The sequence below is a fragment of the Myodes glareolus genome, chromosome 2, assembly GCF_982192425.1.
Source record: "Myodes glareolus chromosome 2, mMyoGla1.1, whole genome shotgun sequence".
Classification (NCBI taxonomy): Eukaryota; Metazoa; Chordata; class Mammalia; order Rodentia; family Cricetidae; genus Myodes; species Myodes glareolus.
Window position 1 is genome coordinate 6175528 of NC_142027.1, and position 27324 is coordinate 6202851.

Below are 27324 nucleotides of genomic sequence, written 5' to 3' on the forward strand. Positions count from 1 at the left end.
GTGTTACAGGAACATGCATCACCACACCCATGATTATGCACAGACATCGGGATACAACTCAGGCCCTCACATGGCATGCACTTGCTGACAGCCAGTTCCCCAGCTCCTGCTTCCTGACTTTCTAGGCTACGAGTTAGATAAACTGGTAATTACTCTCAAACATCCTCTATATTTCAAGTAAGAAATTTCAATATCAAATGGTTATAAAAATAGGAACATTGTGATCAGTATGAAGCCATTCAGGGCCATGATTTTTAAAATTAGCCAGGTAGTGTGTTTCACTGTGGCATTTTCAGAATCCTACGTCCTGCTCCTTCCCCTGGCGTCTGACCTCCTGCTGATCTATCTCCCCCACCATCACTCTACTCTTTTTATATCAAATATATTTTACTCTTCAAACTGTAAGGTCTCTTTCTTCTCTCAAGGTTTCCTCTCGTTTCATGACCTACATGCACACACAAAAACTAAAGTCTGTGGGGTCTATAAAAGAAAACACTGCACCTGCCTTAGTGAGGCTGGACTCTTGCTTACTGTGATTTCCCGTCCTATCACAGTCAAACGTTGTAACAGAGAAGGCCACTGAAGATGATGGGGAAGGGAAAGATGATATAAAACGGGGCTAAACAAGTCCTGGTTGTGTACATGGAACTCTACGGGTTCACAATGACAATTATGAAACAAACCTGCAATAACAGAGTGATATACTACATTCTATGCTGAGACTCACTCAGGCGGCACAATAGGTGTTTTCTACTGGTGGGGAAGGAACCCAGCCATGCACGTCAGGGAAGTGCTTCTGCTATTGAGCCACACGCCACCTCAGGAGAATGCTTCAGACACACTTTCAATTTCAAGTTAATTAAACAAACAAGCAAACAAACAAAAGAGAGCCGGGCATGGTGCTGTACGCCTATAATCCCAGCACTTGGGAGGCAGGGACAGGTAGATCTCTGTAAGTTCTAGGCCAGCCAGCGCTACAGTGAGACCCTACTTCCAAGCAAGGAAATGAAAAAAGTAAATAATAGCAATAAATCTAGGCAGTTTTTATACTGACAATGGCAAATGAAAGTAGAAACCTGAATATATACATATTCAAGCCTTGAGAATTATTTAAGAGAGGCAGACAGGCAATGATACACTTAGAGTCTACTGAGATTGTACTGAAAGACGTCAAGAATAACAAAAGCTTGATTTGCCTGATTCCCAGGGACTGGTCCAGATGTGATCCGCATTCCTTATCTAATCCATCGGTTTTCTGGGCAGACCTACAGAAGCAGTCACACAACCCGAATTACCTTTCAGGCTGTCCCACGACAAGCCCACAGTGACCTGCACCCACACCATAAAGCTCCCCAGGAACTCGAGGCTGCCCAGCTTTACTGCCGTCAACCATGCTGCCTGGAGGAAGGGTTAATGATGGTTTTCACAGGGCACACGCTTGGAGTCCCACCCTACAGGATAGCCCGGGCCACATGGTGAGATGAGACCATCTCATCTTAGTCATTAAGCCAGTCAGCATGGCATATGCAGTAACAATGCTCACACTGACGCTCAGCCTTAAAGGCAGCTGGGCCGTTGCTGACTCTCACTTTTACATAACTGATCTGAAAACACGCCAGCTCAGACAAAGCTTCAAGTAAAAAACTTTCCAATGGATGCTTCTTAAATGATGCAAAACGACTGTGAAAATAGTATCTTAGAGGGTTTTTACTTGGTATACATATTTGAAATTAAGTACAAAGAATGTGACAAGAAACAGAAACCCCAGGATATTAAAAACAGTAACGCCAGCTGGGCAGTGGCAGTGCACGCCTTTAATTCCAGCACTCAGGACGCAGAGGCAGGCGGATCTCTGTGAGTTTGAGGTCAGCCTGGTCTACAGAGTGAGCTCCAGGACAGCCAGGGATACAGAGAACCCTATCTTGAAAACCCAAACAGCAACAACAGAGCAGTAGCGTGTGCTTCAACCATTACTTACGCTTCGCTGGTGTGTACAAGCTTTTTCACTTTTTTCTTCAGGGCCTTCAATCTTTCTTGGATTTCTTTTTTCTCTTGTTGCCATTTTTTAATTTCTCTGTCCAGATCTTGGAGGAACCAGTCTAATTCTGTCTCTGAGATCTAAAAACATTTTGAAAGGAATTGAATAATCATGGCAATCCTTTTTTGGGGAAGGAAGACCCCCGAGAGCCTAGAGCGGTGACAGTGCCTCAGCCTACTCAACACCTCACGTGCAGCGCGCTGGCACCCTGGTAGCCTCACTGCCACTCTGAGCCCCAGGATTCAGCTAACACTGTGCAGCCACACTTCAGCCACTGAGTGCACTGGTCACAGGAAGTCCCCTGAAGAACCTTGTGTGCACATGAGATTCACACTTCGACTTTCAGCCTACACAGCTCCCTAACCCGGAAGTAATCTGCACATGGTTTAGCTGGCAAGTCCAATAGTTTTTGTTCGTTTTTAGAAATACCACTGCGATACCTCTGGTTGATCATTAAAGGCATCTGGATTGAAAAGCTGTCTGAAGTCCAGGCAATATGGCAGAGAAACTCTCTTGAGGCAGTGCTAATTCCCTTCCCTGGAGGGTAAGATCCAATGCCACTCCCAGACTTCTCAGCTCCCGTATGCAGCTGCTGCTTTTGAAACAGCGGAACTGACAGAAGCGTCATCCACTGGGTCCAAGTATGGGGCAGGATAGCTTTGTGGGTAAAACAGCAGCCACAGGGAAACATTGCATATTTTACTGTTTCTAAGGAAAGAAGTGTACCAGGGAATACAGACAGTATTTAACAACTAAAAATATATTAAATAATGTTTACTCTCAAATTCCACAACTATCAACAGCTGCTTAATGAAATCCTGTAATCCTGTTTCCTAGAGAAAGACTTTAATCTCTTAGCTCTTAACTGACATTCCGGTCCTAAACTTCCTGCTTAGGTTCAGAACGTGCTGAGATCAAGGATTCAGCTGCAGAAACATGGGGCTTTTCCCCTTAGAAAGAACAACACACCCTGTAATAAACCTACAGATATAATAGGAAGTAGTGGACTTCAAGTCAAAAATGATAGGGACCAAGAGGCCATTTTCCCCTCTTCAGCCTCAGACACCAAGGGTTTTGATGCTAAGTAGTCAAGGTCCTGCAGCAGCGGAGCCCTGCTTCGGAGGGAGGAGAGTGCTCTAGATGGACGTGATGCACTGGTGCTCCTCCAAAGGGGCAGAAGCACAAAAGGTCTTGCTTCCCCCTCAGGAGGTGGGGGAGATCCTTATTTCCTCTGCTAATAAAACCTTGCTGATTCCAAACATGCCACGTCATTACTGTGACACAGATAACCCCATGCCTACTACATTGATAAGCTCCTGTATTCTACATGGTCACTTCTATGTCGAAAATGAAACAACCTTAGTCTGCCTGCTGTGCAGCTAGAAGCCACCCGCCTGTGTTTATACTCAGAGCCAGTGATCTCAGCTGGACCTAGCTTTTAGAAAGTGAGATTACATGCAACCACAAGGTTATGCTAGGGCATGAGAACACACTTGGCAAAGGTACCTCCAGATCAGGTAACATAACGATAAAGAATTCTAATCATGTTTGTGTACACACACACACACACACACACACACACACACAGTTCTGACAACAAAAATATGACCCGAGTTCACGTGCCGGTTATACTCACTGCCCTTTAATGACAAAGCTGCTTCATAATTAATACGGAAATGATCATATTAACTCCCACCTACTCTGTATAAACACAAAAGAAACTCAGATTTGCCATTTAAGAGGGTAAACAACTGACCAAGAAAGTCTAGAAACCAGACGAGCCTGACATGCGGGACGGAGTAACTGGATTTACCATGTTCTTGAGCACAGTCATGTGACGCGACATCCAAAGTCACAAAAGGAAAGGGCTCTAGAGAAGTCTGGTACAGGGGAGCCTGCCTATGTTCCAACACACACTAGGTAAGTAGACACAGTGAGCCCCGCTCAGACGAGAGCAGCGGCCAAGCTCTGTTCGTCACTGCCCGCCCTGGGCACACTGTGTCCCCAGAGAATAGATCACTGTGCACACGGTAGGCTTGAGGCACTGTGGGAATACAGGACCAAGTCTGACCGCCAGTTTGTGAAGCGGGAGAGGTCTCTGTCTCAAACGAAAACCTGAGTGCCCATGTGCCCGAGTCTGCCTGTCACTCACACAGGAGGTCACGGAGATCACAGTGCAAACCTTCCCAAGGCAACACTGCAGCTGTATTTACCAAACCTCTCGTCTACTCAAGCTTGTATCCCATGTGTCATGTGCTGAGCAGGTTTAAACTTTGTTTCTACCATTTTATTTTCCCCAGACACACAGGAGAACAGCTACCTCTTCCCATCCTTTGCATGGCCAGCTCCATCTGTGTGTAAGAAGGCTGGGGAGCGTTACCAAAGCCCCCCTGACCAGCCACCCCTTCCTTCTGGGGGAAATCTTCAATCCTGACAAAGAGTTTCCCACTTAAGGTCACATTAAGCTAATTTTCTAGTATTTAATGTATTATTTCAGCTGTTAATTCAGATTTTCTTTCCTTCAAACATTTTTCTTAAACGGGTTAGTATCTCTGTTCCCTTTATGGAAAGGAAGCACAGCATTCTCTCACATCTGTGATCTCACTGCCCCACTAAAGCACCGGGCTTTCCCTAACCAGTACCACTCCACTGTTTGTAACTGACGGTCAATCTCAGCTAACAGAATCTAAACCTGGTGCTCCAGCGGACTCTAGTACAGCACAGACTCCATCAGTTCCTCTGACATTTATTAGGAAGATGATGAAGGGCAGTAGTGGAATCACAACTTCCTGAGCCTTCACTGGGTACCAGAGTTTTACACGTGTTAAAGTAAACCCAGGAAATATGCAATTACTCCTCAAATATTTCAGATAAGCAAACGAAACTTTAGTGAAATTAAGTAATGCACGTGCTCTCCGAGTCGTTCCAAGCAGAACTATTAGGACAGAAGCAAACCCGACTCTAGGACTCGCAGGTGCCACTGCCTTAGGAATTCGTCCTGGGACCTAAAACACTGGAGAGTTAAGGACAAGGAGTTACAGATAAATGAGACAGTCCTTGTCTTAAAGGCAGTGTGCAAGCTACAAGAACACTGGCGCTCACACTCGTATACATCTCATTCGCCACATGCAAACAAGGAGAGTCTCAGCCAGCATCACCTTGTTTTCCTCAGCATTCCTTTTCAGCTTTTCTTCCAGATCCCGGGTCTCTTCTGAGCTCTTCAGTTTTATCTGCTCATAGTTCTCACGTGCGGCCCTCAGCTGGTCTCTTAACAGGTGGTACTCTTTTTCAATCTGGGAAAGGCCCCCCTAGGAGTAAATCGCAAAGGCAATCATTAGCAGCTGTTTAAGACTGATCTGTCTTGAACTGTCTCAAAGGCTGGTAAAAGTAAAATTTAGGGGGCTGGAGAGATGGCTCAGAGATTAAGAAGACTGATTGTTCTTCCAGAGGTCCTGAGTTCAATTCCCAGCAACCACATGGTGGCTCACAACCATCTGTAAAGAAATCTGGTGCCCTCTTCTGGCCTGCAGGCAGACATGCAGACAGAATACTGTAAAGAAAGTAAATAAATAAATCTTTAAAAAAAAAAAAAAAGAAAGTAAAATTTATATGGAAAATGTTATAATAATACAAAAATTAAAACCTCTAAAAGCCAGCCAGCTTCTCTCCCGTGCCCCCCTGCCCCACCCAGACAGGGTTTCTCTGTGTAGCCCTGGCTGGCCTTGAACTCACAGAGACCCACCTGCCTCTGGGATGAAAGGTGCATGAACTACCACCTTCTGGGAGAGTCAACTCTGACACTATTATTTTACTACTGAAATGTGTAATTAAACCTCAGTTTATAAACTATCATTAGTTCTGAAAATTCGTTTTCTAAGGGTGATATATTAGATCAAAGTTTGATTTGAATATTTCTCTAACATCAGGAACTGTTTTTAGTAAGACAAATAAGAAGAATAGATTAGTGTTGCTATTACTCTTAAGTGTTTCAAATGGTAACTTGCTGGTAACTTTAAAAAGACAAATTGTTACCAATGAACTGTTTTCTGTTATCTACCATGATTAGCTTAAAACCGAACCGAGAAAAGCAAACTGTGATACTGACCTATGAAATGCTGACAAACAACACATGCCACTTTATGTAGCATTTTTAAAAAGCTTCCATTCAGCTAGGAGCGCAGTGTGTCCGAGGTAGGGAGACCTGGAGAAGCGGAGCACCGCCCCTGTGGCAGTCAGGCTGCAGAAGTCAATCCTGGTGGCACAGACCTGAGCCACCCTGAACAACTTATTTTTGTGTGCCACCCCACCCCCCTGCAGCACTTTGCAACTAAAAGTACAAGGAATCAAGACATCAAAACTATACACTTTATTAGAACACTGAATTACAGCCAGCATAAACAGACTGACCAGTGCCTATGTCTGAGACTTGGCACCATGGACGAGGGAAACTGTCACACCTACTCGACACACAGCAGAATTGGACGGCAAAGACTGATCACCTCTGCTTTACTCTCGATTTGGCAAAAGAATCACAGTGAATATGGCGTATCGATTACTTCTACATTCAAATCACCAAGAGAGACAGCTGGGGCATTAAATGGCTGCTTTATGTTACTATATTTAAAATTCCTCGTATTTTAATAAGAAATATGTGTTTTTCGCCTTTTATAGGTCAAAATATTTTTGAGAGATGTGTGGGCACTTCTCAAAGTCCCAGAAAACAAACAGGAGTTGAGGACTTGATTCTAAGTCTCATGGCTGCAAAGTCACCAGTCCTCGACTTGTCTCAAAGTCCTGAAACTGAGAACTAATTTAACACGGCATTTGCGAAGTGCCGGCTGACTGAACAACAGAGCCTACCTGACTTAGTCCTAAGCAAAGACAGACCAGGAGCCCATCTACTGAATGTACACTGTGTTAAACAGACCGGCTCACTACAGCACTGTCGACATGAGAAGCAAGCAACAATTAAGACATTGAATAAACTGACACATGTTCTTGTAAAGAAACGAGCAAACAAGTTATAATCCTCTAACAGGTACGAACAGAAGACATTAAAACCAGGTTCCGTCTTTTACAAGATGTCACTTAACTCTATGTAGATGATCAGGTAAGGCTGCACACCAAGAAATTAGCACGGGCCAGGTGTGGTGGTGTACACCTTAAACCTTAAACCACTAAGGAGGCAGAGGAAGGTGGATCTCTATGAATCTGAGGCCAGCCAAGGCTACATAGTAAGATTCTGCATGAAAAAGATGAAAAAACAAAGAAAAACCTAGCCTGGATAAGATGAATGCAGCTGATCTTCAATTTCTCATAATTTCTACTAACATGTACTTAAAATAATGTAAATGCCCTTGGGTTTATGAGAATTACTAAGGTCTTGCTTAGACAGCATGAGCAATACATTTCTGTCTACTTAGCTACAGCTGTTTAGTTAAACACAGTATTTCAATACATGGACACGACGCATTTCAGCCACCAGTGGTAGAACTTTAAATTGTATCTAGTTTTTGGCTATTAAAATTATAAACAAAAAAAAAATACTTAGACATCTGCCCACTGGTCCCCACACACCTATCCACTCCCCCCAGAAAGCTGTGGTCACCTGTCCACTGGTCCCCACACCTATCCACTCCCCCCAGAAAGCTGCGGTCACCTGTCCACTGGTCCCCCACCTATCCACTCCTCACAGAAAGCTGCGGTCACCTGTCCACTGGTCCCCACACCTATCCACTCCTCACAGAAAGCTGCGGTCACCTGTCCACTGGTCCCCACACCTATCCACTCCCCCCAGAAAGCTGCGGTCACCTGTCCACTGGTCCCCACACCTATCCACTCCCCCCAGAAAGCTGCGGTCACCTGTCCACTGGTCCCCACACCTATCCACTCCTCCCAGAAAGCTGCGGTCACCTGTCCACTGGTCCCCACACCTATCCACTCCTCCCAGAAAGCTGCGGTCACCTGTTCACTGGTTCCCACACACCTATCCGGTGCAGGCAATTCCACAGTGCTCTCTCCAGGAAGCTGAATTTTACTTTTTTCAGAACTATGCATGTGGAATTGGTTTGTTAATGTCTAAAAGCCATCAGCATTTCTTTTACTGTGGCTTGTATGTTTGTGCTGATTCCCATTTCTGTGACCAGCTGTCTCTTTAGCTGACTTGCAATCCCTTTTTGAATGAAGAATATTTACTCCTCCAGACCCAGAATTCCCAAGCAGCTTCAAGTTCTGACCAAGAGAAACTGACAGGGCAAATGTTTATTGTTACTTTAAGCTGGATTTTGAGGTTGGCCTTGAGCTCATAGAGATCCTGCCTCTGCCTCCAGAACACTGGTATTAGAGGCGTGCACCACTCACTGTCTGCCTCAATCCGAACTATTAAACCTGTTTAGGTTTACATGGGTAGTGAGACTGTCCTGAATTAAGAGACAAAACTCATCTCTTCATTAAGTCTCTCAATGGCAGCTTAGCTAAACTAAAATGGATTTTTACCACTAAAAAGTGATATTTTCTCTTACAAGTTAGTAAGTTGGCCTTAGTATATGGAAAATATCTTTTAAGTAATTACCTTTCAGTTATTCATCTTAATTTCCATAAACAATGATAACTGCATCTCCTTTTTTTCTTTCTCATACATAATTTTAATAGCTAATATTCCAGACCAATAATAACTACTAGTAGTGATGTTTTACCTTTAAGAACGATAAGTGACCCATTCTTAAAGGGGCTCAAGTCTTGGCATCTTGGATGTCAGTCATGTGAATAACCTCATTTATATACTAATACATGCTCATCACACCACTTAAAACAAAGCCAATATCCTTTGAATTAGTACACAAAGGGAAACAAAATCCAATCTTTTTCTTTGCCTCTGCTTCTCAAATTCAAACAAAAAACCAGCTTTTGTTGCAGTCTAAAGCTTAGTCCACAGTAATTTTGGGAATTAGCTAGCTCCAATCCATATATGTTATTATAAAATATTTAAACAATTTAACACACTCTGACTCACCTGCTGTGTCTCACAAGGCCCGTATGGCTCGGTATTGACCCCCTGGTGTGTGACACTCCGAGACACCTACGGGGAGAACAACGGCTTAGAACTGAATGGACCTCAGCTAGACGAGTCAAGTAGGCCCACTGAACAACAGCTTAAAACACGCCCACAATTTTTCCAATTTTTTTCGATTTAGGTATTTCTTTATATAAAAACTATTAGGAAAACATTATTTAGAGTATAACCAAAATTAATACTTGCTTAGTAGTATTAACGTTTTCCCCCCAAGCTTGCTAGAAAGCAGAAAATTTAATGGGAACACAACTCCACTAGGACCTTAGTGAAGCCACCCCAAAAAGACATGACAGAGAACGGACTTGTGTGCATGCTGGCTAGGAACGCACTCACACAAAACACATTTGCAGGACCTGGCACGGGGAGCCCAAATGCTTCTCTTTCTCAGTTATTCATTACTAATTAAGTGACTGGCCTGGAACCTAGGGCTATGCACACACTAAGCAAGTTCTCGTCCAGTGAGCCACACTCTCAGATCCCACCTCTTTATCTTCTGGGGAGCAGGCAGCATAGATGACTGGGGGACTTCTGTTCTGCTGTGAACACTGCAGGAGTCAACGTGACGAGGCTACTGTGTTAGCATGTATGTGTGCTTCCCACCCATGTGTGATGACGTCACTGCAGTCAGCATGTGTGTACTTCCCATCCACTGTGTGATGACATCACTGCAGTCAGCATGTGTGTGTACTTCCCACCCATGTGTGATGACGTCACTGCAGTCAGCATGTGTGTACTTCCCATCCACTGTGTGATGACGTCACTCAGTCAGCATGTGTGTACTTCCCACCCACTGTGTGATGATGTCACTGCAGCCAGCCTGTGTGTACTTCCCTTCCTCTTTGCTTTATTTGTCATGAAAGTGATGCCTGGCTCTACCTTATTTCTTAGCAGTGTAGAACTTTGGTAGGGAACACATAGTATATATTGCTTCATCCAAACTTCTTTTTAACAACAAAGGTGCCTGTGATGCCTTACAGATGGGCTCGTATTTACAGATCAATGGATCTCTCTCTCTCTCTCTCTCTCTCTCTCTCTCTCTCTCTCCCTCCCTCCCTCCCTCCCTCCCTCCCTCCCGGTTTTTTCAGACACGATTTTTCTATACCGCACTAACTGTCCTGGAACTAGAATTGTAGACCAGGCTGGCCTTGAACTCAAGAGATTCGCCTGCGTCTGCCGTCTGAGTGCTGGGATTAAAGGTGTATGCCACCACTGCCTAGTTTACAACTTTTTTTCCCAAGTTTTCACAACCACTATGAAGCCAACTATTTCTTTTAGTAAAACAGACATAATGTGGGTGAAAAGGTAAACCTAGCTTTGGTACCAACAGATGACTCAGTAGCTAAGCACCTGCTCTGCATGCCTGATAACCTGTGTGCAATCCCCAGATCTGACAGTGGAGGGAGAGGACGGGACTCCTTAAAGTTACCCTGCAATGTGCACATGCATGCTGCGGCATGTGTGCGCCTGCACTACCACACACGTTATCACATACACACGCATAAAGTGGTAATGAAATGAAAATGTTTCTATGAAATGTTCTTTTCTCCTTAAGCCTCACCTGCACAGCAGCCACTGATGCGAGTGGAACATCTGCCACCCCACAGGTACTTTCTAGAGAAGCTTCACACTGGCCGTCGGAGCTCCCTCCATGCTTGCTGTGTCTGTCAGGCGCATTCAGAGCTGTAGTAGCATCAGCCGAGCTGCTCTGGGACTTCACAAATACTCCCAGAGGCTCCTCAAGGATCTGGGTTTCAGAGGCAACCTGGTCACCAGAGTCATTCTGAGCATACAAACTGTGACCCTCGAAATATGCAGTGGCATTGTTATCTGCTCTGTCGCTGGCTACAAAAGACGGCACCACTGGCATGGATCTCTGCACGGGATATTCAGAGGAGATGCTGGCCAAAGGTGTGTAGATGCCGGTGAACTGCGACAGGTTTGGTACCATGTTTATGTACGCTGGCCTCGACTGGCTGATGCCAAACCCTTGGAAGGGAAGGTATGTGCAGAACCCCGTGACCACGTGCGACTGAGCCCAGTATGTTGGTTTGGCATCTTCGGGAGCTGGTGTGGGGGAAGGAGAGGAGGCTGGTCTCTGGTGTGCATCCTCACAGAGTGGGGTGGGAGAGTCAGAAGAGACCACTTCCAGCCTGCTGTCCTCAGAGGCCGAGCCAGAAGAGCTGTCAGAGTCCACTGCGGGCTTCAGATCCTCTGCTGGCCTCAGGGACTCGGCGCACATCATGTCTTCACACGCGGCCGCGCTCTTTACATCTGGTTTAAACTCCCTGGCAGTTGGATTCAGGGGTAGTTTAACTCGTAAATATTCTCCTGTTTTTGACATTTCTTCAACTTTAGCTTTCATGTTCTTCTTCTTCCTTTTCTTCTTGAGTCTTGAGGCGACTTTCCTCAGTGCAATGCAATTGTCTATCACAACAAAACGAGGACACCCCAGGAGGAAGGACTTCAAACCTCCTGCTTTCTCAAGCATCTGCCGAGTTTCCTCAGGGAAGAACTCATCCTCTTCAGAGAACACCTTGTCATTCATGTCCAAGGGGCCGTGCTCTTCCAACAACTGAGAGAAGTAACTTGGGACAAACAACATTTACATTATATTACTACAAGAAAATACTAAGTTTTTTTTAATTCCCCAGGCAAAAGTATTTTACTCTGAAATCAACTCCCCCAACAGTAAAATCCAGATTGAAATCATTGATACAAGCAGAAATTCACTTGATGTGGATGTCCTTCTGTATGTGTTGCTTTTATTGAATAATAAATAAAGCTGTTTCGGCCAATGGCTTAGCAGAGTAAAACCAGGCAGGAAATCAAAATAGAGAGTAGGTGGAGTCAGTGAGATGTCATGTAGCTACCCAAGAAGCAAGAGGTAACAAACCATGAGCCTTGTGGTAAATTACAAAATAATAGAAATGGGTTTATTTAAGATGTTACAGTTAGCTAGGACTACACCTAAGCTCTTGGCTAAACAGTGCTGCAATTAATACAATTTCTGCATGACTTGGGTCTGGGCAGCCAGGAATTGAATGAGTAGTCTCCAATTACATTCACTTGCCCTGAGAACACAATTTCTTAATGCTTTCCTTCGGGGAAAGAAAAAAGTCAGATCTTATTTTGTAACTTCCAACTAATAACTGCACAATATATGTAAAAATAATGGGAAAAAAAATCAAGAAAATTTATTCAGAAAAAAAATACCAGTAATGAAAATGCCAAATGAGAAGGGGCAAAACCCAAACTAAAAAACTCTTATCTCAATATGAGATAATTGTTCACTAACCTCAAATAACTCTTGCCACCAAAGCAAACTTTTTAAAAACAGAAACATTCAATTTTCAGACAATAAATCCATTAAAATGCTCATGAGAAACATGCAACCATTCAGAGGAACTGAAATGCATCGCACTTGACTAATAACCCACTCTGTCCCAGACCCAGATCCAAAGGATCCGAGCCCTCGGTCGCACAGCACTTGTGAACTGGTCTTGTTCATTCTAGATCTGGGTCTGTTTTGCTCAAAGAAGTAGCTTCTTCCAAAAATATTTTGTATTTAGTCTGAAAGAGTCAAATACAACTCATACACACAGCTCACCAGAAACCACTAAGACGGCCTTTCAAGGAACAGGCCCCATGAAGGCTTTCATGGCAAATCAATGCAACACAGAGACAACGTACTAGAAATAGGTTTACATGCCCCTCTGAAGCACAAAAACCCTGTTCTGTGCTCTAAATGCACGGACACAACTCTGCACCCGCTGCGACACTGTTCTGTGCTCTAAATGCACGGACACAACTCTGCACCCGCTACGACACTGTTCTGTGCTCTAAATGCACGGACACACCTCTGCATCTGCTGCAACACTGTTCTACCAGCACAGCTGCCCCAAATACTTGTCACCCAGGATCCATTTTAATGTGTTTTAACAAGACGATTTTCCCCACAGAAGAATCTGTTTCTGAAACACTTCTGTCCTTTTCCAAGTCACAGTTAATGCAGCTCTGCTCTAAGACTATTCCCACAACCATCATTCTTACAGAGAAATGTGCCCAAGCCCAGGGCTAAGGGAATATAAAGTGAAAAGAGTCACCGTGGTCTCTGGAGCAGGAACCCTTGCTGAGACTTTGGAGACGGACATAAACACCAGCCACATCAGCTTTGCAGTGCCCATGGGACTGCCACTGCTAACAGGGCAGTAACGTACACGTGCATGCAAGTTCACGTTAAATCTTGTTTCTTAGACTACAGGGTTTTACTCCCCACAATGAATACTACAGCATGCTGCAAAGCAGCATTTTTATACCCACATTAAAGCAGGGCTGGAAATACGGTCAGGGAGTGGCACTTGGTGTGCAAGCTTGAGGACTGGCTTCCAGATCCCCAGCACGGACGCAAATGCCAGGAGTGTGGTAGCCCGCCTCTAATTCCAGCACTTCGGAGGTGAGCAGTGTGCTCAACTGAGGCCCTGCCTCAATGAATAAAGGGGCAAGCAAAGAAGATCCCTGATATAAGCCTCCAAGTGCACCTGCACCTACATCCCGGGTCCTCTGAAAAGTAGACAGTGCTCTAAACCACTGAGTCATCTCTCCAGCTCCCGATTTATTTTCTTAAAGAAAGACTCAAGTACTATACAACTTACTAATGAGATGCTCAGAACAGTCATGGCCTCTCAGTTTTCTGAACTCTACACTAGGCTGCTTTATTCCCGTCATTCACACTTACCTTCACGTTCTTGTTTTCAATCCTAAAGGAGCTGACGTCAAAAGTGACCTAGACAGAAAAGCACGCTTCCCTTCCCCCAACATAGGGCAGCGGGACAAGGCAGCGGATTTTCTCTCACCCTAACTCAACAGTCACAACCTAAGCTGAAGTTACGGCAGCATACTGGGACCCGTTTTCCAAGAAAAGGACAACATTCCCCAAGCTATGTTGACTTGTCACTGACTGTGAGGTGGCGGACACCCATCGGCACAGGAACGAGGTGTGACAGCTGGTAAGAGAGGGCCCTGGACTTCACAGTTAAAGAGGACTAGAGCTGACTGGCAGAGGGCCATGGACTTCACAGTTAGACGAGGCTAGGGCTGACTGGCAGAGGGCCCACACACCTGCAACTCTGGTTTCTGGAGACAAAGCAGGGTGGCGAGGCCAAGGCCTGCTGAGCCCCTTAGTGAAACGCTATCTCAGAACCCCCAAGACCATGCTGGAAGCCTGGTTTACCAGACCTGTCAGGATGGTTTTAAAAGCAAACAGCAGTATCAGTAGCTCAAAATGGCAAACCAATTATGATCTGGACTCTAAATCGAGTAATCAAAAACCCTCAATAAGCTTTGGAAATAAACAGCAAAGGTTCTGAATACACACTCCCCAGAGGTCCGTCAAATGCTAAACACGATAATAAATATAAGACGCAATTAAACAGGTTGGAGCGTTCCTTGGCAGTCTTGAAAGAAAGCCACAGGAAAGCCAAGCTACTTACTCATACAGAGTCGAACATTTCTGTTTGGGGTTAATGTCCCACAGCTTCTTGTTGCGGACAACATACTCGCTACTGTGCTGGTCGTAAAGAGCTTCGAATTCTTCGACGTCTTGCTTGAGGTGGTCGGGCACTGCAAATGGGCCTGCAGAATCTGAATTGCGCCTGCTGGGTTAAAAACAATTTTGTGAATAAATTTTTGGAAAGGAATATTTAATTGCAGATGAAGATACTAGAGCATAGGGGAAAATATCAACCTATAAAAATATGTAATTAAAATAAAAGAATCAAAATAAAATAATCTCATTTTTATACCACAAAAATTTATTACCAGAGAATTTAATATAGAAAAACTACAACTGGCAGACTGGAAAGTTGGTTCAGTGGTTATGAGCATTTGTTGATATTGCAGAGGACACGGGTTTGGTTCCCAGCCCCTATGTGGTGGTTTACAACCATCCTTAACTCCGGGTCCAGGACATCAGATGGCCTCAGATGCCAGTAGTGCACAGACAGACATATAGGTCAGCAAAACACCGAACACAGCAAGTGAATGAAACTTTAAAATCTGCAGTTACAGCCAAGAAACACTGCAGCTTATTACACTCTGAGTAAATTCTTCTATTTACTAAGAGCATAATTATTTTCAAACTCCCCATTTAAACAGAAAAAGCAAGACTGGGCAAGGTGGAACATGCCTTGAATCCAGCACAGAGGAGGCAGAGGCAGGGGACTCTGGAGCTCAAAGCCATTCCACTGTGCATACCAAGCCCCAGGTCAGCCGGTATCCTTAAGAACAGGAGGAAGCAAGCCCAGAACTGACCCAGACCAAATAATGGGAATTCTGAGCCCACACTCTGCAGTGACCACCTCTGTGCTCGAGACAGGCTAAGGGGACGCTAAAGGAGGCAGGGCCAAGCTAAGGAGCATCCATGGAGAAATGTCCCAGGTTTTCCTATCTCCTCCTCCAGAGCCAGAGCCTGAGCCTAAATGGCTCCTGCAAAGAACAGAGGAGCTGCACAAGACAGACTGGCAGAGGCCAGGACGTGTGGACGTTTCCCAGAGTGCATTTCAGTGACAGTACAGTTTAAAGTATTTTTTATCAAAAAATTTTGCTCTTGAGACAGAATCTTATATTGCAGCCCAGACTGAGCTCAAACTTATGGCAGTCTTGCCTTAGTCTAACCACTGTTAAAGTATGAGCTGCCACCACAAACACAAGGCTGTAGAAGGGATTTTGAAAATTTATTTTTAATTTTTTATTTGTTTTTTTGAGACAAGTCTCTTTGTGTAGCCCTGGCTGTGCTGGAACTCACTCTGTAGACGATTCTTGCCTCAAACTCTGCTTGACTCTGCCTCCTGCGTACTGGGATTAAAGGCATGTGCTACCACTCCTGGCTGGCTTTAACAAGTCTTAAAACCATGCTGCTAACACAAGAATTCTGCTGCTTTCAGAGAAAGTGTCTGCCACTAACAGCCGTCCTCACAGCTGGACGGCTGTGAGGACACACTTCAGCTTTCCTTGACAGCTCTAAGAGACCAAGACTCTCCACACTGACAGATGGAGTCAGCCACGTTGGTGCAGCTTCCTTGGCTTGGAAAAACACAAACTCCCTTAAAACCAGAAGCCTGCTGGGATTTTACCCCACAAAATTAGCTTTGCCCACATGTAAGGCAATGTGGACCTTGTAGTGACTTCAAGATGGTCATCCTCAAAACAGCAGTGGATCTTTTAGAGACTGTAGATTTTCAGATTCATAATTCTGTTTCCATTTCATCTTTCACCGATTCATGAGAGGTCCTGATAACCTTTCCTTGTTCAGAGCACGCAATGAGAATTCTGTTGGTGTGTTTGTGCACACGCGTGCATATGTGTGCGTCTACACATAAGACAGAGTCTAACTATGTAGCTCAGGATGACCTTGAACTTACTTCATTGTGTAGCTCAATCTAGCTTCAAATTCAGTCTCCTGGGAGCTAAGACTACCATGTCCAGCTCACTCCATGGCTTTCTGATTTGGTAGACTCTCCCAGAAGGGGTCTGAAGTTACATGATGTCCTTCCTGAAACCGTGACTGTTCATGAGAAGCATCTTTACTGGTTCAGGAAGTAAGCGTATATCAACCCTACACTAGGTGAGCCAGACTGTCACCCCAGGTGAGGACCAGCCCCATCGGTGTTCCGCCGTGCCTGATTCTGCAGTCCTGCTTTATTTACTATTTCCATCCTTGCCAGCATCAGCCTTTTCTTTTCTCCTTCAACATTTTCTCTCCCCTCTATGCAAGGGCCTTTTTAGGCTTAGAATCTGACTTAGATTCTTAACACGCTAAAACAAAACAAAACAATAAAAAACAAACCATACAGCTTGAACGTGGGCTTTAAGACGGGAATGTGTGGTTTAAATACTCAATCTGTGATCTGCCAGCTTTTTATACTTGGGCAAGTCACTCCAACCTACTAAGCCCCAACCTCCGGGTCCATTCGCACGGACACAGTAACACACCTGTCCTGTGGCAGATGAATGGGTTATATGAGTTCCATGTCTAAAGCCCTAGAACAGACACTGGTCCATGTCAGTCTCAGTAAAGGCAGGCTATGGTCTAAGCCCTCAAGCTGGGATTTCATCACCAATGTCACGGTGTGAGGATGAGCGGCCTTCTGGAAGGGATGATGTCATGAGGGTATACATGGAAACAGGATGTGTGCCTTTAAGTTTAGGAAAGTTTATTCTTCTATTTGTGAGAACACAGGAAGACGATGCCATCCATGTATGCACCAGGAGGTAGGTAGCCTCTCTGACACTAGACTTCAGGCTCCAGAATTGGGAGGAATGCTACACTGTTTGTAAGCTATTCAGTTTGGGGTATACTGTTTTGGTAAATTTCTGGATTCTTGGTTTTTAATTGATTAATTTAAAGATTTATTTATGTATATTTCTGTTTTGCTGATATATATATATATATCGCATCATGTGTGTGCCAAGTACTCTCGGAAGAGGGCTTCAGGTCCCTCAGAACTGGAAGGTGGATAACTGTGAGCTGTCATGTCAGTGCTGGGGAATCAGGCAAGAGCAACAAGTGCTCCTAACTACTAAGCCATCCTTCCAGCTCAGTATTTTACAGGTTAAGTTCTTCAAAATAAAGGGTTTCCAAATGTGTCAATTTCATACATTCCTAGCACGTATTTTTGTTTTATCTATGTCAGTAATTATTTTACCCAAGTCTCTGCTCTCATATTCCTGTGACTTTAACACAATCTGAATGAATTCTTAAGGCTATAATTCTTGTAGCCATGCCATTAACTCAGTAAGGATTATCATAATGGATCCATAGCTCTAAGGACAGGAGGGGAGGCAGGAAGGAAAGACTGAAGGAAACACAAGTCTGTAGTAAGTTGAGTGACTCTTATTATTTATTTATTTATTCTTTTTTTACTTTTTTGAGACAGGGTTTCTATGTACCTTTGGAGGCTGTCCTGGAACTCTCTTTGTGGATCAGGCTGGCCTCAAACTCCCAGAGTGCTGTGATTTAAGGTGTGCCACCACTGTCTTGCGTGGCATGACTTTTCAGAGTACAAACACTTGCATTCTACCGAGGAACTTGTACTTACTTATGGTCTTCTGGGGTGACAGTCTCACTGCTTGCTGTGACTGATGTTGCTCCAGACCCCACTAACATTGGCTGGTTGAAAAGAAGGAAAAGTGGCAATGATTATCCCACCCTGAAAATGCCGAGATTCTACGGCAATGATAAAAACACTCTCCCTTAAGAATGACCCCAGTATACTCTAGAGTTCCATGGATTAAAAACGCTCACCTTTGAGATTCATGGGAATTTACAGAATACATGCACACCGACCATGAATACTGAAAGCACCTACTCAAAGTTTCTCATAAACAGAATATAGCATTATACATTTTAACAGCTAGAAATAGGTTGAAAATTAAAACTTAGGGTAGTTTCAAAAAAATGTAAACGGTGTAACAAAGTAACTAAATAGTCATGTTCTGTCACAGATGCAAAGGTAAGTAGCTTGCACCCCTTTCCAGCCCTGGCTCACTCTTTCCCACCCTGTCTCCCAGCTGCCCCTCCCTCTACACTAGAGCCATGTAGACCTCCCCTCAACATTTAAGGTGATGTTCTTCTGTCTCTTATCTGTTGAAGGTGTTGATCGGGATGGCTGGAATTCATCACTTTAACTAGTGAAGACAGTTCTGGATACCATAAAAACAAACATTCTTATCTGCTCGTAACAGTCAAGTGGTATTTCTAGTAAGCATGTATTAGCTAGTGTGCTCTTAACTTTTTTTTTCTGTAAGTGCGTGAATTCTGTGGTTATGTGTGTTGATGGGTTTTTGCAGGTGGCCAAGCACATGTGTGTGCATGTGTGTGGAGGCCACAGATTGTCATCATGTATCTTTACCAGCCATTTTCCAGTATCTTGCTGGACCTGGAGTACCCCATTTAGGCTGGACTAGCTGGCCAGCAAGTTTCAGGGTTCCAGCGGCAGCTGAATAACAAGTGCTGGGTAGCCCAGACACGAACCCAGGGTCCTTTCTGCCCACTCTGTTCTGCTGTCACCCTCATGGAGTCTCGTATGTGCTTACTCAGACAAGGTGTTTCAAACTGTTCCACGAGCTGCTCCTTCTCACTAACAAATTCACAACAGTTACTGGAGACTGAAGAATCACTACTGAAGAAATTCCTTACCTTTGAATCTTTTGGCTTCTTTTTCTTGCCTTTGTTTTTTACCTTGATACATCCAAACTAAAAAAATGAAAAAGAGCATCAGTGAATCCTCAAACAGAAGAGTCATAATCTCAATGAAGTCAAGCACGTTCACTTCCTTGACTAGCCATATATTAAGTGTGGGCATATCTGCACATATCTGCACATATCTGCACATATCTGCACATATCTGCAATGCAGTGCACACAGCCGAGTGCATCAGACCAGGTTCTGGTTAAAGCAGACGTTCAGCACGTGGCCAGAAACAGGGCAGAAACATGAAGGAAGCAGCATCCACCTCCCTAAGTTTGCTGCCTGTTTCTCCACATCTGGCAACACCTATCACCTTAGAGTAGCGTAAGGCACTTTCCAAGGACAGATGACCCTCTGTCCACTGGAAAATAAGACTTTTCCTCCTCGCTAACATGTTCTTTAACTGAAGAGTCCCTACCTGGCCAGACATGACAGCCAGTCACGGTCTCTGAGGAAACGTGACTCCACAACACCCCCTTTACACCAACAGGGGTCCTGGGAACAAGTTTCCTGTGCTCCTCCTTCCAGAACAAACGCTACCATCTTTCTTGATACAGGAACTCTTCCTTTTCTCTTTCTAAAACCAACATTTATTAACTTGAAGATTAGGAAGACTATCTAGACAGGGTCTCATGAAGCCTAGTCTGCCCTTGAACTCACTGTGTAGCTAAGGATGCCCTTGAACGTCTGGTCCTCCTGTTTCTATGTCCTGAGTGCTGGCAATGCAGGTCTGTGTCACCGTGCCCAGTTAGGCACTGCTGGGGATGCAACTCAGGCCTTTGCGCATGACAGGCACCTCTTTACCAACGTAACTCCATTTCCAGTAGTGTAGCGACACTGCTCTGTTGGGAAGACCTCTGTGTGGGTCTGGAATGTTACCCGTGAAGCAATAAGCACGGGCCTGGCTTCTCCTTTGTTCCTTTGTCTAACACAGAGAAAACCAAGAGATTCAAGGACTTACCGGCATTTCATCACTGTCTTGTTTCCTTAGCACAGTGCACCGGCTGTCTGCAGGGGGAACACAAGTCTCTGTGAGGTGACTCAGCAGTCTGTACTTCACATACCCACAAAACCACCCCTAGGAGCCCAGCCTGTGTTCTTCCTTCACCTGACTCTGACACAACTCAGCTGACAAACTATGAGGAAACTGAATGAGTAGATGAGGACTCAGCTCCAGAGCAGCACAGTCCCCTCGAGCCACCATATTCCAAGAGAAAAAAGAAAGGAAGGAAAGAAAAAGTTCCTGTAACTCAGACGCCACAATGACATAAGCAACGGCGAAACTGGAAGTCTAGCAAAGTCTGTGGGAAAAAGCCCAGGGAGGACAGGAAGGACAGGATTTGTAGGCTTGCCTTGTTGGGAAAGGCTTGGTCACTCCATTAAAAGAGGAGCTTAGTTGGCAGGGAATGATGACAGGACCGTAACACGTAGGCAACACCACGCAAATGTTTCCCATACAGAAGAGTTACTGTTTCTACACAAGTTACTACAGGCAATATAATATGCTAGAAATGCAGTGGTCAGAGTCTCAACTACTCTAATAGTCTGACCATGGAAAAAAGATGTAGACGTTGCCTACAGAACAGATGAACAGGGAAGGACAGATAGAAGATAAAAGTGTAAGATGGGAAGTCAAAGTTAACTTAGACTCTAGTATTAAAATTTTTAAGTAAAATAGAACCACACAGACCAAACCAGTTCATTACAATGATGAAGAAAGCCCAAGAGAAACAGAATAAATGAGCTGCTATGTGACCCACTCTGCCCACCCTGCTGTCTGAGCTCCACCCACATGCTGTCCAATTCCGCCTCTCCACATCTGCAGTCTCCTGAGAATGTCCCTGTCCCAGACTTCACAGAGGAAGGATCAAAGGCTGAGACCTTAGTTGAGGTACTCAGTATTCTTCCTATTTCTTCTCAATAAAAGACTCTCTGAATTGTTCTCTACCCCACTCTGCAAAAAGCACAAACATTTAAGCCACACACACTCCACTATTTTTGTCAATAAGTATTAAAGTACGGTAGGTCCCCAATCTGTAACACTGAGACCACAGACCTGGCTTTGCTGACGTACCCATTATATCGAAGAACTCGTCCAGAGCGCTGTGCAGGGCGGGGAACTTGTCTCTGTGCTCCTCCAGCAGCCATATCAAACAGCGGGCTTCCTGGACTGACTCAGGCTCGCAGAAGTAATCCAGCTGCTTTCCTTCTATGGAGCCCAGTTTATGGCCGTATTTCTCATTCCAGAGAAAAGTCATGATGCTAAAATCAAGTTCCTTGAGAGATGCTCCGTAGCGAGTAAAGAACGGTCCTGTGGCGTCTAAGCCTGAAACAGAATACAGTCCAAATCTCAGAAGTCAAATCCTCAGCAGAACCCCCAATCACCACATCCTCTGGAAGCAGCTCTATTTACAGTCTGCATGCTTTTCAGTGACACTCAAATACTTGATAAGCTAGTTAAACTATGATACATTTCACAAACAAGACCTAACACCAAGATGATAACTCTAACAATTCTTCAGTAGCTGAGGACAGTGCGCCAAACAGTTCTATATTAAAATATGATGACACTAAATTCCCTTAAAAACATCATTTTCACTAATTCTTGACTTTCATTTCTATTTGAACTGCCAAGACTTTACAATGTTTTCCTATATACATTCCATACCAACAAGATGTCAGTACTATGCAAATCTTCCCAAATGCCTTGAAAAGAACTATGTTGGTCAGACTCCTCCAACACGTCCAAGACTTGTTTCTCATCTTCCAAAACATCATGGCTCCTCGCTCTCTTCCTCCAAGCCCGAAAACTCCACATCAGTGACAAGGAAGCCCACTCCTCACAAATGCTTCCAAAGAGCAGAACAAAGTGAGCTCAGCTTCCCTACATACCTCAAGGGCACCCTCGGCATAGGCCTAGGCATCAAGTCAGCAAGATATCATTTGTAAAATTATTCTGGCGGCTGATTCCTCTAGACAAAACACTTAGCTGACAGAAGTTACATGCTATGAGAAATCCGCATCCTTAAACACAAGGACCCACACCTTCAATATAGGTTTAACCGTCAGTGAGATGCGCACATTCCCTATCCAGTCTGACAGCGACAGCTCGTGCTCCGCAGGTGAGTGCACACATCACCACCATGCAATGCTAATTTTCTCTTTCTTGTAAACCACTTATCCCTCCATCATTTTTTAAATGATCAAATAAATTGACTTCCAAATTAAACATACACGAGTGATTCCACTGTATGGATTTTTGTGAGAAAGAAGTAAAATTCTATGAACTGAAAATTATTTTCTTTGTAAGAGAATGTATTTTAATCCAGGTTAGAATAAAAGCTTAAGCTCACTTTAGAACTAAAAACTATAATATATTGTAGTGGCATTTCCCTTGTATTTTAATAAATACAGATTGCCTGAAGATCAGAAAAGTAAAACAGCTACACTGGCCAGCTTTACAGACCAGGCAGCAATGACACACACTTTTAATCCTATAGCCACACTAGAGAAACCAGGTGGTAGTGGTGCACACTCTTAATCCCAGCCCTAGAGAGGAATGTAAGATGGGAGGAGACAGCTCTCAGTCAGTCTCATTCTGAGATTCCTGGAGGTAGGATCACTATTATGGACTAAGGTTGAGGTAAGAGTCAGTGGTAGGTTGCTTTGCTTTTTGGATCTTCAAAATAAACTCCAATTTCTCTGAGTTTTTATTAACTGAGCTTCAGTACAGACTTACTGTCTTCAGAACAAACATGGACTACATCAGAAGGACTTGGATTTTCCCAAATAATGCACACACAACAAAGAGTAGTGGCTGGTCCTCTAGCATCTGGGGCATAGCACAGACAAGACTACTTCTCTGACTCTCCTCTAGAGCAGATCATGTAAGCTTATCTGATAGACACCAGTGACAATCTTATCATTTAAGAGCAATCTTCTGGGACTAAAACCGAACAAAGCCCTAAGGAGACCTGGGTGTTCAGATTTCCAGCTCCGCCAAGCTTGCAGTCACCACACACCACCAGCTCTCTGCCAGAGCTAGGTAGGCTCCACCCCAAACTGATCTGAGAGACAACGCTCTCTTTCCTCAGGGTTCCCTTCCTAAACAACTGCTGCTAACCAATTATGCACTGTGCCTGCCCAGCTGCCTTCCAAACATTGCCCTCATAAAGCCAAGAGCATCCTCACCCAGTGTTAGACCATGGCATCTATAGTCCTTGTGTGGCTCTGGCAAAGAGCCTGCACACGAGGGAAGTTTCTCCCAGTCCAATGAACAAAGCCACAACAGAGTGAGAACAGCTGAAGCACACTCCCAGACTTCTCCGCAATTAGCCCCATCTACTTACTGGTCTTTTAAGCTTTTTTTCATGGAACCTGAATTTTCCATTTGTGTTTCTCAGCAGAGGCTGAAGTGAAGCCGCTGTACTGACAGCAGAGGGCACAGTTATCTGTGCACATTTCCCTCACTTCTGACTTAGCTCACACGTTCACAAACAGCTCACATGATTAAGCCTGCCTTTCCTATTCTCATCATTAAAACAACACATTACAATCTGTCTACAGTATAACCTAATACCACCTGTGTGGGAAGATAACTTTAACCACATAAAAATGTACTCGTGCATTGAAAACAGTAAAGACAGCAAAGTGGAAAGAGCTCACAGGCCTGCATTCACCCTTCCTGCTATATAACAGCGCTCTGGAATGTAAAGGTACACACCGAAGCTGTTAAGTCTCTGGATCCAGGGAGCCAACTTGGGGTCTACTTCTTTCAGCTCGCTCAAGACATGCAGAAATATTCGCGTCTTCACTCTGTTCTTTTCTTCAATCAAGTGACTGATAACATAGTCTACTGCTTCACGGAGAAAGTTTTTGCTAGAAAAACATGTTGTGTAGTCTTCTGTGCTCAGAACCTTCCAAGAAAGCAGCTCTTTGAGAAGTGTGGAAGTATTCAATATACCAGACTTAATCTTGTCGGCGTTCTGCTTGATGCACTGCAGGATTCTGTCATCAAGAAACTGACAACTCTGAACAGCGTCCACAGCTCCTGAGAGAACAGAGGGTAAGGATAAGCAGGACAACTCTGAACAGCGTCCACAGTTCCTGAGAGAACAGAGGGTAAGGATAAGCAGGACAACTCTGAACAGCGTCCACAGTTCCTGAGAGAACAGAGGGTAAGGATAAGCAGGACTCATCTGCAATTGCACAACCGAGCAAGCACGCCACGCAGCACGCACAGCAACTGACGTAGAGCACAGTGTTGCTGGGTTTTGTTTGTTTCAACAGAGGAGAACATGAATGCAGTCCCCACTACCACAAATAATGCAGTCAGCTTTCCCACATCTGGGGAAATCAGAGGGATCAGCACATCCAGAGGCAATGGATAAGCCTTGCCCTGGAAAAACCAACTTTGGGATTATGGTGTCTTCCCTGGCAGGTAAGATCTGATTTCTGTTTCTACTGAAATCAACTCAGGAAACATTAAATTTGAAATATACATATTTAATAGTACCCCTGAAAAGGCAGGAAAGTTCAAATTAAGTCAAAAATTCAGAGAATAAAAAGGTACTTTGAAGGCTGAGGCAGGAAAACCACAAGTTCAAGACCCACTCTGCCTGTGAGTTCTGCATCAATGGCTAAGGCCAACCTAAGCAATGGAGTCAAAGTGCCTCAAATACTAAGTAAAAGCAATATTCAACTCAACAAAAATTAGTATGAAGATATACAGAACATTCCTACTGTATTCTGAGACAGGTACACTGTTTCCATGACCCGCACGTCTGAGTACCTTCTGGCTCTTCGGTTTTGGGGGGGTTGCTTTCTCTTAAGTCCTCTTCCTTTCTTTCTTGGGCTAACTTTTTGGCCTCTTGTTTTTGGATCTTTCTCTTCAGTTTTTTGTCTTCCTTCAGTCTTAACTTCTCTAGGCTGAGAGACATTTACAGTCAGTGACCATTTATCTCTGATAAACTTAGTGAACTAGTTTCCTCTGTCTAGCATAGAAACATTCTCCAACCATAAGGTTAAGATTTTATCTTAAATCAGAACCTGACCTACAATTTCTGCTTAATACAGAAATTTGTGAGACCAATTCAGTCAAAATGAGGAAGCTGTTCTATAAACACAAGCACCTCAGTCTAAAAATGCAACAAATAATATGTGGGTGCTGTGTCCAGGTGTATGGACAACTGTGTGGTCAGTACACCACGTGGATGCCGTGTCCAGGTGTACGGACAACTGTGTGGTCAGTACAAAAGGAATAAGTCCGCAAGATCACTGTGTAACTTCTCATTTAAAGTCATATCTTAAAATGAACCAACAATGCTCTAGACCTACAATGTAAGAATTTGGTTGATGTGGTACCGTGAAATAGTTCCAACAAATAATTCTGCTCAACTTTTATTTTTCTTGGTCACAAATGATACAACCAAAAGAGAAAAAAATCAGTTTCTAGAATGAAACCAAGTGGCAGGCCCAAAATGAAAAGAAGAATGACTGGGATGATTTGGTCTGAACAAAGACGCAGAGAGAGAAAACACTGTGAATTTCAAGGTAAGAACTAGCTATTGGTTCAAACTGTTTGCTGAAGAGATGAAATTTTTTTTAAAAGGCTTTTGAATTAAAGCTAAAACAACCAAGGATGAATATACCACTTTTACCAAAGTGTCAAATCGGTTAACAAGCATTAAATCACAATGTGAAATGCCATAAATTTAACCATAAATCAGTAACAATTTTCATTAGTATTTAACCATTCCAGGCTAGTCTAATTCTTTTTAGTTTTAAATATGTATTAAATCATTTTTTAATATTTATTTTTTAGTGTGCACAGCTTTTAAAAAAGCATAATTTAGATAACTTGCATTTAATATAATTATATTTTACCTGACATCATAGAAGTGCAAAGTCTTACCTAGAACATTTCTGTTTCAGAATAGGTTTTGAAGGAGCCTTTTCTTTTACGATCTTGTGTTCAAACTTTAAATAAAACAAAGACAACACAATTTTCCATGACATAAAGCACAGAGTCTCAGAAGCACACGTCCAAGCTCAACTGGCGGCTGCTCTGGTCTCCCAGCCCACAACCACCCAGAAGCTCTAGTGAAGTAATACCAAAAGGAACTGGAGACACTTTAGGAAGAAGTTTTAAAAAATAATAAGCAAGCAGAAAAGCCCATAAATTATAAATGTACTACAACCACTCAATGTGCTGTTACCCTCAGATTACTAAATTCAAAATAATCTAAGGCGCTCCCCTCTGCTCCCCAAAAGCCCACATCCCCACCAATACCCAAAAGTTTGAGAGAAAAAAAATCAACAAAGAGCAAAAACCATAAAACTGAAACGTAAACCCCTCCTCCCTGTGAGTATCAGTGATGGAGAACACCTCACTCCAAGAGGAGATCCACACTACATAACTCCACACACTGTATCAGCTTATGAAGTGTCTTCTTTGTTAGATACTTACTTCACATTTAACTTGACCACCACTGCTAAAGATGATAATCTTAGAAATGATTCCCTCACAGTCAGGCGTGAGACAAATTCCTTGTAGAAAATCCTTTTAATTTAAAAGAGAAAGGTTATATCCACAGTGGATAAACCAAGACACATGCACTGTCACAACCACAGGGCACAGTGTGCACCTCCTTCAGCAAGTCCTAACAACCCCAAAGAGTACACTTCTGAGTATGGTTCTGATGCAAGACTTGCTTTAGTCAAAGCAAAGTGCGCTCACATGACGTGAACCATGGCTAAGCAGTAGCTCGGTCCTTTCCCTTCTGACAGGGGACACATTACAGAAAAGGCCACTCTTCAACGTGCTGTCAGAAACAGAGGAGGAGGCACACAGACCAGAGGTGCCACCACCCAGCCCCCATCAACAACTGGAAACTTTAAAGCACATAATCCAGAGACAGACTTGTCAGTGAGCTGTAAGAAGCAATGCAAAGATCTGTGTTTAAGAAC

The 27324-nt window shown here is 43.9% G+C and overlaps 1 protein-coding gene and 1 non-coding gene across 6 annotated transcripts in view; both read right to left on the reverse strand.

Annotated features, from left to right (window-relative positions):
* The window catches only part of Ttc3 (tetratricopeptide repeat domain 3), a 98599-nt gene that overhangs the window by 14759 nt on the left and 56516 nt on the right, over positions 1-27324 (reverse strand). For 3 of the 5 annotated variants that reach the window (XM_085685804.2, XM_085685803.2, XM_085685808.2), the window contains 14 exons: positions 26825-26917; positions 26270-26334; positions 25148-25284; positions 24080-24406; positions 21431-21682; positions 20318-20364; positions 19306-19362; positions 18206-18276; positions 14600-14764; positions 10669-11695; positions 9051-9116; positions 5197-5346; positions 1979-2118; positions 1197-1265 (listed from right to left, as the gene is read on the reverse strand). In XM_085685804.2, coding sequence (XP_085541930.1) covers positions 1197-1265; positions 1979-2118; positions 5197-5346; positions 9051-9116; positions 10669-11695; positions 14600-14764; positions 18206-18276; positions 19306-19362; positions 20318-20364; positions 21431-21682; positions 24080-24406; positions 25148-25284; positions 26270-26334; positions 26825-26917 — 2666 coding nt within the window. The remainder of the gene's footprint in view (positions 1-1196; positions 1266-1978; positions 2119-5196; positions 5347-9050; positions 9117-10668; positions 11696-14599; positions 14765-18205; positions 18277-19305; positions 19363-20317; positions 20365-21430; positions 21683-24079; positions 24407-25147; positions 25285-26269; positions 26335-26824; positions 26918-27324) is intronic. The other 2 variants (XM_085685805.2, XM_085685807.2) reach the window with 2 other exon arrangements.
* On the reverse strand, positions 24644-24804 carry LOC125393002 (U1 spliceosomal RNA). Its single transcript, XR_007229668.1, has one exon. It is a non-coding gene; the product is annotated as a U1 spliceosomal RNA (small nuclear RNA).